At 47.7% G+C, this 14,429-nt stretch overlaps 2 protein-coding genes across 3 annotated transcripts in view; one reads left to right on the top strand and one right to left on the bottom strand.

Moving 5' to 3' along the window:
- CSRP2BP (CSRP2 binding protein) overlaps positions 1-8,469 on the top strand; it is a 19,773-nt gene extending 11,304 nt beyond the window's left edge. For both annotated transcript variants that reach the window (XM_015410562.1, XM_015410561.1), the window contains exons 6-10: positions 1,683-2,242; positions 3,389-3,522; positions 4,617-4,792; positions 6,825-7,015; positions 8,114-8,469. In XM_015410562.1, the coding sequence (XP_015266048.1) occupies positions 1,683-2,242; positions 3,389-3,522; positions 4,617-4,792; positions 6,825-7,015; positions 8,114-8,287 (1,235 nt within the window). In that variant the 3' untranslated portion in view covers positions 8,288-8,469. The remainder of the gene's footprint in view (positions 1-1,682; positions 2,243-3,388; positions 3,523-4,616; positions 4,793-6,824; positions 7,016-8,113) is intronic.
- Positions 8,470-10,423: 1,954 nt separating this feature from the next.
- DZANK1 (double zinc ribbon and ankyrin repeat domains 1) overlaps positions 10,424-14,429 on the bottom strand; it is a 59,917-nt gene continuing 55,911 nt past the window's right edge. Inside the window, exons 21-23 of the mRNA XM_015410560.1 lie at positions 13,735-13,809; positions 13,436-13,564; positions 10,424-10,526 (exon numbers count right to left, since the gene is read on the bottom strand). Coding sequence (XP_015266046.1) covers positions 10,424-10,526; positions 13,436-13,564; positions 13,735-13,809 — 307 coding nt within the window. The remainder of the gene's footprint in view (positions 10,527-13,435; positions 13,565-13,734; positions 13,810-14,429) is intronic.

Here is a 14,429-nt window from a genome sequence, read left to right as displayed (position 1 = left end):
AGTTCAGTTCTGCATAGTTTGTGGAAAACCAGGAGAGCAGGAGCTTTCCTGACCTCCTTGGGCAGGAGCCACAATGGAGAAAGTACCTGTACCTGCTTTCCAATAAAACGATTGCTAGTAAAGGAATAATACCATATAGATGGCCATTTATCAATAGTGTTGTCATCTCCTGCATTAATTTCTTTAAAGAAGTGTGTACCCAGCCTGTTCTGACCACTGCAGTGGGAATCTTACTTCTGGGAGACTGGTGGAGTGATAGCAGTATGATTTATTCCTCTGGAAGTGGGTATGTTGTCAAATTAAAAATAAATAAATAAATAAATAAAAAGCCATTAGTGGCTGTTTCCATATTACTGTATGTCTTTGGTCTAAATTAATTAAAGCCAGGGTGAGGCTTTAATATGTTGCTCTTTTAGGTGATAGAAATAGTTGGCGGCAGTGTTCCCTCTAAGCTGAGTTAGTGTGAGCTAGCTCACAGTTTTTTAGCCTCTGGCTCACACATTTTTGTCTCAGCTCGGGAAGGATGGCTCCAGGGCAAACTAATTTATGCAGGAACCAAATCAGATGCTCACAACTTTAATACCAGGAGCTCACAAAGTAGAATTTTTGCTCACAGGACTCCACAGCTTAGAGGGAACATTGTATGGCGGTGCTTGATTCTATTCTTAATTATACGGAAGAGAGCAGAGTAGATGTATTTACGATAGCCGTGGTGTGTTGCATTCAGTTGACTTGGAGCAGTTTCTTAACAAACATCCGTACTTTTGGAACTTATATCTCAAAATGTATATAGGGTCATGTACTCCGGTCTAGTACCTACCGCGCCAGGGTCAGGCTGTCAGTTGTAGTGGGATGAAAGACTGGTGTCGGAGGGGCCCTGAAATACCTGAAAGCCTAGGGGTCCGGCCATGGGTTAATATGGCCCTGCACTGATATTTTGCCCTGAGGGTTTGGAGGAGCTGTTTGCTCTAGGGACGACAAGGCCTGGTATGAAAATAAGAAGTGAGGACTGTAATTATCATGATAAAATTGGTGTGTGTGTGTGTGTTAGAACCTTGTATGCCACCTTGAGCTTCTTGAGGAAAGGCAGGATAAAAGAATAAATGGTATCATGGAAACAAATAGCAAATCATCTGGCATTTTAAAATACTTTCCATGTATCTGAGACATTAATTGGAGAGAACAGTAGCAGCACGCCTAATCGAGCATCAAAGCGGACGGTCTTTCTTTAAAACCAAGAGGAAACGGTGGGGCTTTTAAAACTCCCTTTGTTATCGTAAGTTCTCCCTCGTGTAGAGTTGGGAATTCCCGATTTCAGGATCCAGCATGTTCGGTTTACCACATTCTCATATACGTCTGTCAGGATATGGCCTTTTCCTGTCTGTGTGCTTTCAGGTAGGACGTCTGATGCTGCAAGGGGATCTGAATACCTGTTGAATCTTCCAGTTAAGCTAATCTTGAAGCTAAGCCCACCTTCTTCCCTAGATTCAGGGTCCTGTTTAAAGAAACACCGGGGTTGATTAATTTTAGCATCCTAATTGGATCTTCAAAATCCTTTGTTAGTTACTCCGGGGGCCCAAGCGGGAAGAAAGCTGGGGTAGAAGCATGCTAACATAAAATAAAATACTACAGTATTTTTGTTGTTGTTGCAGTGTTCCTGAAATATTTTGTTCTGTTCATAGATGACGAAGAGATGGAAGGCGATGGTGTTATAGACCCGGGGACGGAGTATATTCCGCCACCCAGTGGGCCGATGAGAATGATCCGGAGGAGGGTAAAGATGCCTGAGCAGATTAAGCAAGAGGTGGAGAGTGAAGAAGAGAAGGCGGAGAGACTGGAAGGGGAGGCTGTAGGCTCTGGCAGCCCACACACCTCCCTGCAGGCCCAGGGCCAGGAGAAGCGGAAGGCTCAGCTGAAGCAGAAAGACCCAAAGTCCGGCAAGCCCACGGTCATGTCGGTCAGCATCTATGAGGAGAAGCTCCTCCTGAGGAACTTGGAGGCCTGCCCGAACGCGATGGCCGCGACGCCCAATGCTCGGCGGCTGAGGCGCAAGCTGCTCGTCCGGCAGGCCAAGCGGGAAAGAGGCTTGCCCCTCTTCGACTTGGACAGCATCGTGAATGCAGCTCTCCTGCTGGTTGACGGGATTTACGGAGCCAAGGAAGGGAGTGTTGGCTGTCCCTCAGCGGGCCGTGCAACGTACAGAACCACTAGCCAGGACTTCAGGATCTTGGATCGGTACCAGGTGAATATTTCCAGGTGCTCTCAAACGCAGGATGGGGGAGAGTGGGGCCTGGGAAAGAACGGGGTCATTCTGAGGTACTCTAGCACTCCTCCAAGCAGTCTTCTTTGTAAGGTAATCGTCTACCAATCGTCGTGCAGTTTGGTGGTTGAGTGGCGAACTCTAATCTGGAGAACCGGGCTCGATTCCCCACTCCTTCATATGCAGCCGGCTGGGTGACCTTCTTGGGCCAGTCATAATTCTCTCAGAGCTGTTCTCTCATGAGCAGTTCTTGAGTTCTCTCAGGCCCGCCTACCTCACAGGGTGTCTGTTGTGGGGCGAGGAAGGAGATTGTAAGCTGCTCTGAGACTCCGATTGAAGGGCGGGGTACAAATCCAACTCCTTCCTCCTTCAAGTAGGCAGTTTTGTTTACTGTTACAGTCCCTTCTGGTCAGGAGAGCAATTGGGGTTATCTGCCTTGCCCCCCTAGTTGTCTCTGTGACCAGCAGTTCAATGCACAGTCATTTATGATATCTAGGAACCTCGTTTCTATCGCAGGACTCGAGCGTACATTTGCCCAGTCAAAATGAGGGTAGTTGAAGTCACCTAACATTACATTATCTGCTTCAGTCATCTCCTCCTCCACCTCAGTATCTGATACACACCCACCTTTAAGTAACCCTTAGGGCCCAGTATCCCCACCCATAGCGATTCTATAGGGGAATTTATTCTATCTTATTTCATGCCTTCTTTGATCTATAGAGCAACACCACCCCCAACACATACTTGCCTCTCTGGTCTGTAGCGTTTATATCCCGGGAGAACAGTATCCCATTGATTCTCTCCCTCCCCCCCCAAATTCCACCAGGTTTCTGAAACACCCACTATGTCTAAATTGCCATTTGGCACCAAACATGCCAGCTTTCCTGTCTTGGCTCAAGGGCTTTTCAACATTGGCATTTAGACACCTGTACATTGTTTTCCTCTGTAAGGGAAGGGAAGGAGAAATCATTCGACATGTCAGGTGCAGACATGATAAAACGCTCATCTGTATCCCTTCCCTTCCTTAATCCGTCAGTTATAGGGAGCTGCCCCATCATGGCCTTCTGCTGTAAACGTTATGGTGCCTTCAGCCGGTCTGCCATGTTTTCTGTCTGTCTTGTTTTTCAGACCAAGCTGTCTGCTCTGAAGGGGTTTCGGCAAATGGGAATGAAATTTCTCACCCGACTTGTAGGCTCCGAAGTGCCGGCCGATCACAGCATCATCAGTCCGTACACGTCACGTGTCTTGAAACCTTATATCAGGTATGGATCGCTGGAAGGTTGTTTCCGCTGCTGCTGCTTGCTGTCTTTGCCTTCCCTCCTCTTTTTTCCAAATGTATCTTTCTGGATTGATGCCTGTCAGCAAGCTGCCAATATGTATTTTCCATGCATATGAGATGTGTCCATCCCCCCCCTCTCCTTCCCTGGACTGGCTTAGACTCTTGTGCGCATGTCCCCCCTCACCCTCATGCGCTCATCTTCAACTGCATTCCTTTCCATGTACGCTAGCAGTGCTTTGAAGGAACCTTATCTGCCAAGGCTACAGGTGGTTCGCGTTTGGAGGCTTTTTGCTTAGTCTATAATGAACAGTAGTGTGAGAATAGAATAACTGTTTAATCAGCTACAACCGTTGCTTTCTCAGGGTTTGGGCGCGCGATGAGTCCTCAGGGCGGGCGCGGGAACCATATCTATTGGCCCATGTTATTTTAAACTTGCTTTGTTATACCTGTCTCAAGCACCTTGTGTTATTCTGAACAGAGAACCCGTTCTAAGCACTTCATGGCTTCAATAAAATAAAACCTTCCTGCAAGAGTGTATTTCATTGTTTGCTGTGAGTCTGACAATGCCTATTTATCATTACTGGTAATCTGTAGACCTCTTTTATTGGGCGGACAGCATGAGGGCCTGACTTTAAGATGGAAAGTGGGACAGAAATTAAATAGATACAGTCTTGATCAAGTTTGACTTGACGGGGTGTGTGTGAAGCAGGCAAGGAGAATTTTGCCACCTAGTGAATCCACAGCCATGGGGAGATGTGTGGATGACAGTTATGGGACATCCACGGAAGATAGATGCTCATCTCTCCTATTTGCACACTGTGTTAAGAGTACGGAAAGAGGAAACGTGACTTGCGTGCTTTTCCTCTTTTTGAGGTTTCTCAGTAATGTGCTATTGTAAATCCGTTCTCAGTCATTACTGCGCTTATTCTTTATAAAACGTCTAAAGGTACATTAGTACTTGGTACTTAGAAGGGGTCAAGTTCTGGTGTCTATTTAGATGCTTTATGAACATGACCCTGCCTGACTTTTGTTGTCTTCTCACCAAGGCAAATGTTGTTTGTTTTATGTCCTTTCCAGAAGGGATTATGAGACCAAACCACTGAAACTTCAGCTGCTGGCTGAAATTCGAGCACATGCACACAAGGATGATCCCAACTGGACCACTGAACCAGAGTCACCCATTGATTATTGCTATGTGCGCCCTAATCACATTCCCACTATCAACTCAATGTGCCATGAGTTTTTCTGGCCAGGTAAGATCTCCTTGGGGATGGAGGGATGGCTGATGGAGGGATGGGACATAATATGGAAGGAGGTTTCTTGACCTTTTGACAGAGTTGAACCCTGTAGACCCTTGCCATTCATGGGAGGTCTGTTCGTGGGGTCATCAAAAGATGAAATCTGCAAATTCTGGACGGGCCAGGGCCAGCTGCCTCAGGTGGTTGGCTGGGAGGCCGGGGGGCCGTCCCCTCATGGAGGGAGACCTGGGGTTGCCAAATATGTTGGGCAGCCATAGTTAAGAACATAAGAGAAGCCATGTTGGATCAGGCCAACAGCCCATCCACTCCAACACTCTGTGTCACACAGTGGCCAAAACCCAGATGCCATCAGGAGGTCCCCCAGTGGGGCCAGAACTCCAGAAGCTTTCCCACTGTTGCCCCCAAAGCACCGATAATACAGAGCATCACTGCCCCAAAACAGAGTGTTCCATCTATACGAACATAAGAGAAGCCATGTTGTATCAGGCCAGCAGCCCATCCAGTCCAACACTCTGTGTCACACAGTGGCCAAAACCCAGATGCCATCAGGAGGTCCACCAGTGGGGCCAGAACTCCAGAAGCTTTCCCACTGTTGCCCCCAAAGCACCAATAATACAGAGCATCACTGCCCCAAACAGAGTGTTCCATCTATACGAACATAAGAGAAGCCATGTTGGATCAGGCCAATGGCCCATCCAGTCCAACACTCTGTGTCACACAGTAGCCAAAACCCAGGTGCCATCAGAAGGCCCACCAGTGAGGCCAGAACTCCAGAGGTTCTCCCACTGTTGCCCCCCATGCACCAAGAATAGAGCGCATCACTGCCCCAGAGTGTTCCATCTATACCTTGTGGCTAATAGCCAGTGGATCTATGTTCCACCTGCACAGCCAGGCAAGTTGCATGGCACCGTGATGCAAGGTGAGGGCGGTGCCACTGCACCAGTTGCCCGGCGCACACATTTCCTACACAAGCAGATGCAGTTCTACCAGTTCGGCAGTCGTCCTGGGTCAGAGCGTTCGTGCCTGCAGAAGGCTCACATGCTCAGGACTAGCTGCATTATGTGAAATTGCAAGCTGCGAATGGTGAGGGTCTACCATACTTGAAATTCTTAATAATTTTGGCTGCTCCAGAGGCTCCCTGTGTTGGCTTTGGAGAAGTTATTCGCTTGTCCAGTGGGAGCTGGTCACATCTCTGTTTTGTTTTGTTTAGGTTTTTCATGTTTAATTGAACATAGCAGTCATGATAAATCAGTAGTAAGAAAGTAATCACTGCACACATTTTTTCAAGTAGAATTTGGGATGAAATGCCTAAAGTGTCCAGGCAGATAGATAGACAGTAAAAATTGATTAAAAACTAAGCAAAACTATATTTTTTGCTGTAAGTTTTAATGGTAGTTTATATATATTTTGACTGAAGTTGGCTTATTCCTGGAAGCACTTTTCTGGATGCCATAGCATCGACTCTCCTGGAATTCCATAATTGTACAGAGCAAGGTTGATTTTGCCATGGCTATGATAGTTTTAGTACCTGGGCAAACTGGACGTATTGCAATAAAATACTTCTTCGAATAATGAGTAAGTGACCCTAATCTATAGGGAATCATATCACTAGGCTCAAAGAACTCCTCAGCCTGTGCCAAATGTCCTTCTGGCCTGGTGTGGGCAGCTGCAGAATGCAACCTGGCTGGGGATGGGACCGCTAGAAGATCCCGTTGGGCAGAGTGGTATAGGGGGAATTCCTCACAGGGGAATACATAATTTAATTGACCACTGAATACTGTGTCCTTTTGTTACATGAAAGTGTCTTAAAGTGTATTAATGCATTTCTTACAGGATTATTACCAATCCTAATATTGGATGATGAGTTACTTTGGTGTTACCCTGTGTTCTTTCACGTTCCTTTAACTTGTGCAAGTGAGACAGCCCCACCTTTGCTTTAGGCCTCAGCCGGTATTGTCTACAGTTGTCTATGATACACCCTCCCACCAGTCAAAGTGTGATTCTTTGCTCTTCTTTCCCCTTTCAGGGATTGACCTGTCGGAATGCCTGCAGTACCCTGACTTCAGTGTTGTCGTTCTTTACAAAAAGGTCATCGTTGCCTTTGGCTTTATGGTGCCAGATGTTAAATACAATGAAGCCTACATCTCTTTTCTCTTTGTTCACCCGGAATGGAGGCGATCGGGGATCGCAACGTTTATGATTTACCACCTCATTCAGGTAGTTTCTCCGATGATTTTTCTGAAGGTGCAAAAGCAAACTGGGCAGATTTTACTCTGCATGTGTTTTATCATTTGTGTGGCCCATCCTTGTTTATTGATTTGCAAATTCAGTGTGCGTGCGTGCGAGATCCTTGAAGAGATACTGATGCATGGCTTGTGTTTTGGAATCGACTATTAGAGCCTATTGACCTGGATAGCGGCACCATTCTAAATAGTCCAGGTGATACTGAGCCAATTGATCAGGACCGGTCAGGAGCATTTTGCTTCTGGGCAGTTAAGGCGATCTCTTGTCACGCTCAAAGACAAAGCCCCGTTAGAACACAACAGGTTTTGTCTGTATCAAGTGTAGTAATTCCTTGTCTCGGCAGCCACAGTGATGGGACGTTGGTGCAAACACGTTTTGCAGTGAACAACCATGTCAAGAGCAGCAAATCCCCCCCCTTACCTTACACAGCTATAAATATATCTATGACTAATCTATACATCTGCCTCTGCGTGAATTATACTTCACTGTCCATTTTTGCTTGGCTGGCAAGTGTTTTTTCTCTTGCTTATCTTTGTGGAGTTTTGCTGTATCAGTACATCTGATTACATGGCCAAATCTGTGGATATTTAAATTTGGAGGCAGGAGCAATGAACAGGCAAGATAGATCTCTCTCCAAACCTGAAAAGCCCCAGGTTTGCAAAAAAATTTGAAATCTAAATTTTTAAAAATACACTGAATTTCAGGCTATGATCTGGGAGGCCCAAATTTGAGTCCTTGTTCTGCCATGAAAACTCATTGGGTGACCGCGGGTATTTCTAAATTGCATGTCTCTTTTCTTTCATTATCGATCCATCTGCAGTAATGCTGTTTTTTTAAAAAGTGTATCATAATTGTTCTTGGCTTCCTGAAAGTTGTTAACGCCTTACAGAGAAGCAACATAGGCCACCTGCCCATCTGCGAGATCCACTCCCCACATCACAGTAGGTGTAGGAGTTCCATAGTTGGAATGCCATGCGTGAAGTATTCCCTCCTCTTTCAGCATTTGAATCTTTATTTCCTTGTGTAATTTCCCCCCCTTATAACACAGTTTTTGTTTCTGCTCTCTGACAGACCTGCATGGGCAAAGACGTAACCCTTCATGTCTCTGCAAGTAATCCTGCAATGCTGCTGTACCAGAAGTTCGGATTTAAAACTGAGGAGTACATTTTAGATTTCTATGACAAATACTACCCTTTGGATAGCAAGGAGTGCAGGCATGCATTCTTTCTGAGGTTGCGTCGGTGATACGTGGGGTTAACTGGAGGTCCATGGAAAATCTGGACACTGTAAGAAAATTTGGCTCAAAACCATTGCTCTTAAAGGCATCTGAGGTGCTCGTTTGCTTTATTTCAAATGTACGATGCACACTTTGTAGCAGCCCTGTGGCCACAGAACCAGAGTTGGAAGGGACCTCCGGGGTCATCTAGTCCCACCCCCTGCACAAGGCAGGAAGTTCACAAGTACCTCCCCCCCCCACCCCCAGTGACCCCCTGCTCCATGCCCAGAAGGTGGCAAAAACCCCTCCAGGATCCCTGGCCAAATTGGCCTGGAGAAAATTTCCTCCTGACCCCAAAGTAGCGAATGACATTTCCCTGGGCGTGTAAGAAAGGGCCACGAGAACTAAGCACTGAGGCAACCCTTCCTGCACCCCCTTCTCGTGATCTGCCCAAGTTCACAGAATCGGCATTGCCTCTGTTTGGAAACCTCCAAAGAAGGAGAGCCCACCACCTCCCAAGGGAGCCTGTTCCACTGAGGAACCCCTCTGTCAGGAAGTTCTTCCTAATGTTTAGCCGAAAACTCTTTTGATTTAATTTCAACCCGTTGGTTCTGGTCCAGCCTTCTGGGACAACAGAAAGCAATTCTATACTACCCTATTTTTTAGAATATTTTTTTTATTTTGAATTTTTAAAAAAGGGATACAGAAAGAAAAAATAGGGGAAAAACACATAGGAAATAGAATTACCAAAAACATAATGTAAGGGCGATTTTACAGTACCATCCTGTATACGACAGCCCTTCAAGTACCCTTTCAAGCCAGAATTTTTTGGTGGGGGGCTAACATCATGTCCTGTGTAAAAAAATAAAAACTCAAATGAAACAGCCGGAGGAGGAGAGGAGCTGGAGAAAGGGCGCCCTCCCTCCACCTTTCCCACCATGCCAGTCAGTCAGCCAAGCCAGGCAGTCAGGCTCGAAGGCTGCTTCCGGTGGGCTGCCTGGCCTGGCCTTGCGGTTTCCCTGGCGCTGGCCACCGTCTCCTCTCACGACACCAGGTGGAGTATGAGGCTCTGACCCATTATGTGAGTGGCAGCGGCGGCTGCAATCTTGCCTTTAGCTGCTGTGGTATGAAGAAGTGGGGGCGAGGCTGCTGTTGCCACGAAGGCTGCTTCTGGCAGGGTGACTTGCTTGGGGCAGCAAACAAGACTTTCAAGAGACGGACCCTTCGAACTGGTGCGCACCATCACGATCCTGTTACTGGTGGCTCGCGTGGGGCCAGAATCGCGCACCTACTGGAGCGGGGTGGGTGTGAGCTGGAATGCAGTCCCCAACCCAGTCGCACTGCTGCATCTGACATGTGAAACCGGTGGGGACCTCTGTGGCGCTTAAGGCTGCCCTGGCCTTAGTGGGTGTTTCTTGGGCCGAGGCATGCATCTCTCGCTCCCCTCCCGCAAGACTCCTGCTGTTTTCCTGTGCCACGGCTTCCCCCGTTGCCTCTAATGGCTCCCTGGCTCCAGCCAGGGTGTAGCTGCAGGCCAGACTGCACTCCTCTACCCGCTCTGCCGCCCAGCCAGCCATGGCGGGGCTCCACCCCTAAAGCCCCACTGCTGGCTACGTCTCTGCTTTGTAGCCTATTGATCATGACAGAGATGCCAAGGGTGACAGACACAACGCCTTTGCCTGGAAGGATGGATGTGGTCCCTTATTCTTCCTGAAGAAACCCCCCCCCCCTTTTTGCCAAGTAAATTTTTAGATTTGATTTTAGCTTAGTATGGGCAGAATTCCTGGCATGGATGCTGTTTGACAAACGCATAGAGCAAAGTTCCCTCTCCCTGGACCCCGGCTGCATCAAAAGGTCTTGTCATTGCAGTTTGCGGCCCAGTGCCCAAACACCTTGAAGATTTCACAGAAGGGGCGCTCTTTTTTCTGGTTGCCATGGTAAGTCAAATGCAGAGGCTTGTCTGAGGCCTGCGCTTGAGTCAGACAGTCTCTGGCATTGTGAGGGTCGAAGTAGTCGCAATTGTCACAGAAAAGGCCAGGCTTTTTCTTCGTAGGTTTCTCTTCCTCCCTGGCAACCTTTTCAATTTAAGCTCTTTGTTCTTCCTCTGAAGATCTACCATTACAGAATTTAGGGAGTCAAGTCTCCTTTTGCAGCTTCTGATCGGCTCATTTGGAATCCTCCAGTGCAGCCAATGCCTCCATCTTGTCTTTCTGAAGGTCATCCTTCTCAGCTGTTTTTGCGGTTAGTCCCGTGCGGCTGGGCTTGCTGCTTATGGATGAAGCCAGTAAAGCCCCGGAACTCAAGGAGCTGAAGGAGGAGGCCCTTGGGCAGCATTTTAGGCTCGAGGGAGTCGTCGTTCCTGACTGCTGTCCTGGTTTTTGCTGGTATGGTGGATGGTATCTTTGTGGACGGGGGCAAGCAAGCCATAGTCGGGTTGGCACTGGAAGCACTCGGAAGGAAGTCCCTGTCCCAGGCAGCGCTCCCTGCAGGTTGGCCCAGCTGCAGCAGCTCAGACTCCCCAGGTGGGTGCTCCGGCTAGGGGCTGCCCAGAGCGGATGGAGGCACCTCCTTTCACACATCACTGCCCTTGAACGTGTGAGTCAGGGGAAGCGGCACACCTGAATGACTTTGCAAGCACCTTCTGGGCCGTGAGGGCAGCAGCCCTCCACCTAACGGTCCCACAACGGTCCCGTGGTGTCACACTCACACCCTGAAGAACCCTTTTGATAAGCTGGTCGATGACTCTCAAGGGCTTCGATTTCTACACTTAAACTACTGCTGTATTTAGTGGTATTCTGTTTTTCCAACTGTTCTCGGTTGGAAAGTGATAAAGCACACTTGAATTGGCCTGCTGAAGTGTCCTGTCCTTTTATTATGTAGAAACAGACTGTGCTTCTGTTTTGTCTTTCCAAGGTCAGAAAGCAGATGGGGACGTATAAATCAAACAAAACACCTGTTTGCAGTGAAGATGTCCTTGGAACTGACAATAGCATGACATTCACAAGAACCTAACAAAAATATAATTGAATACTATTCCAACCTCCCAATATTTCAATATTAGATTTGGAATCTGAATTCCAGGGTCTCATTTAAAAAAATATATATTATGGCCCTCAAGAGAAATATGTGGGTAGCATCTGCTAAATGCTTAGAAACAAGGTGGCGGTGTGTGCGTTGCCAGGTTCTGTTTTTGGCCTCAGTTGCTCTGTCCTCCACTTTCCTTTCCCCATTTCCGTTGACTTTATCTCAGACTGAAAAGATACCTAAGCTTTGCTTTGCAACAGCAGCACATTTCAGCAAGATCACGCACACTTCTTTAGTTTGTACAAATTTTCTTTGCATTTTAAAGTAAAGGTTTCCTTGCTCAAAAGCCAGTCGAGTCCGACTCTAGGGTTGCGTTGCTCATCCCCATTTCCAAGCCAAAGAACCAGCGCTGTCCGAAGACGTTTCCGTGGTCATGTGGCCGGCATGACTAAACATCAAGGTGCATGGAACGCTGTTACCTTCCCACCGAAGCGGTACCTATTTATCTACTTGCAATTTCTTGCTTTCGAACTGCTAGGTTGGCAGGAGCTGGAACTAGAGACGGGAGCTCACTCCGTCATGTGGCAACTCGGGTCTTGAACTGCTGAACTACTGACCTTCCACAGCCTGCAGTTCAGCGTCTTAACCACTTGAGCCACCGCAGCTCCACATGTTACATTTTACACATGTGCTTTTGGCACTTTGTACTAATGGTGAAATCTCCCTAAACTGCCTGGTCAAGGAGACCCAGCCTGGCATTAACCTCCCGTCCTCTAGGGCGTGGAAGGAGAAAGACAAACTGTGAACCCCCCTGGAGGGCTGGTCCCTGATCTGAAGATGAGCTGAGATGACGAACTGACCCAAGGCAAGGACTGGTGTCAACTGAGTGTATGTCAGGGAATAGGAGTAAGTATACCAGGGCACCCACTGACACTTTTTCTGGTGCCCGCCAGGTATTTTTAGGAAATGAGTGGAGGCAGGTAGGGCTTTTGCAAGGCTTCTGATTGGCTACTGGAGAAGAGATAGGCTTTGACAGCAGTCGCCAACACAGCACAAGGAGCTTCACTGCATGACTAAAGAGGCTTTGACAGCAGTCGCCACCACAGCACAAGGAGCTTGACTGCATGACTGAAGTTAAGCTGCAGCAATCATGTTACGGCTGGCCCTGCCTCCTGCACAGGCAGTTTTGTAGCTGCGTCCACCACACCATGTCAGAATTCCAAAGGTGCTTGCAGGCTAAAAGAGGTTGGGAACCCCTGAAGCAGGGCTATTTTTGGGCAGGAACGCACAGGAACGGAGTTCTGGCTGGCTTCAGAGTTAGCCACGCCCACTACAGCCAAAACCTCTGCGTGTGTTACAGAGAGAAGGCCTGGAGAGCGACCCCCCCGGCAACTCCAAGGCAGGCGGGCCAGGGGCCCCCTGGAAGGATTAGGGAGGCATTTAAATACCTCCCCATGCATTCCCCAGCCTGTCCAAGGGACGGCTTGCCCGGGCAAGTCAAGGGAAGGCATGGGGTGTGACCTAATATGCTAATGAGCTGTGCTGTCAGGGGTGTGGCTTAATATGCTAATAGGTTTCTGCTGTTGGGTGTGGCTTATTATGCTAATAAGTTCCTGCTGGGGTTTTTCTACAAAAAAAGCCCTGCCCTGAAGTATATTACGAGAAAGACAGTGGAGGGGTACACCTTGAGTCCTGGCCCAAACTGAATTCTGAGACCTCGTTTTCAGTAGAATATGAGAGTTTTGAGCAACCCAGTTAACCTGCTTCTAAGTGTTTCTTTGCAGCTGTTGCCTAGTTGCCCCAGAGAGGAATCAGTGTCTCCATCTGCATTAATGGATACATCTCTGAGCACCCCACCCCGGCTGAGCAATATGGCTGTTTCAGGCAGCAGGTTTAGGTACTATTAAAGGATAACTGCTAGCTGTTAGGACGTATTTCTCATCTGGGGGATAAGGATGTCAAAAATATGATGTCGGAAGCCAAATTTCCAAATAACACATCTATCCTCCTCCTCAGCCATAAAAAGTCAATAATAAACTGTCAGAATCCATTGAAATCAAAAGGCACGCCCTCTCACAAAGGCTTCTTCCAAATCAATTCGTTTTGGGGATTTCATAATCAGCCGTTAGCTGGACTGTGCTTGGCTGTGTTACATGCTGTCCAATATTCCCTGCCCTAGCTTACTAGCAAACAGGGAGACTATTTTGTCATTGTTGCTCTTCAGGGCTAAATCATAGGCGGACAATCCTTTGGCGTTCTTCATTTTAATATTTGCGTTACATCTGTGAAAAGAGAATAATGGTTACTATGGCTATATGAAAATTAGCTAGGGCCAGGCTCTCCCATACACGAATGATGCTGAATATGAAAACCACTCTGCAAAGAGTCGGGAACTGAAAGCATCCAACAGTCCTTCCAAAACTAGGCTTTTCCCAGCTGCTGCCCAACTTACCCTAGCAAGGCTTCAGTGCAATCCAGTTGCTCCAGTCCCAGCAAGACGGCTTCGTGAAGAGCCGTGTTGTTTAACCTGTTAAAAATATGGGGAGGAGAGTGAACAAGGCGTAATAAACACTGTCAGCTGTATTTAAAGAGACATGCTAACTGCTAGGAGCAATTTATTTATTTACGTTATTTTTAGTCCACTTTTCTCACGGACGCAAAGATTATCTTATAAACCTCAATCATGTCTCCAACAAGACGGAGCATTCGCCCTGACCTGGGTAGCCCAGGCAAGCCTGATCTTGTCAGATCTCTGAAACTGAGCAGGGTCGACTGGCAAGTACTTGGATGGGAGACCTCCGTGGAATACCAGAGGCGGGAGGGAGGGGCAGACTAATAAAGCCACCTCTCTGAAAAACGTCAAGAGCGGCAACCGTACACCTGTTTTTGTCCCCGTCAACGCCTTTTTCTTAAAATATATAGACAAAGAAAAAAGTGGTGGTTCCAACGGTGCTATCCACCTTACGGCACAATGATCTCACTTGACGAATCATGATTTTAAGGACATAAGAACATAAGAGAAGCCAATGTTGGATCAGGCCAGTGGCCCTTCCAGTCCAACACTCTGTGTCACACAGTGGCCAAAAATACCAGATGCCATCAGGAGGTCCAGCAGTGGCCAGGGCGCTAGGAGCCCTCCCACTGTTG

This window comes from Gekko japonicus, unplaced genomic scaffold (assembly GCF_001447785.1).
Source record: "Gekko japonicus isolate JY-2015 unplaced genomic scaffold, Gekko_japonicus_V1.1 scaffold3457, whole genome shotgun sequence".
NCBI classification, from domain to species: Eukaryota; Metazoa; Chordata; class Lepidosauria; order Squamata; family Gekkonidae; genus Gekko; species Gekko japonicus.
Note: the sequence above shows the minus strand (reverse complement) of the source record. Positions and strands in the feature narration are given on the sequence as shown.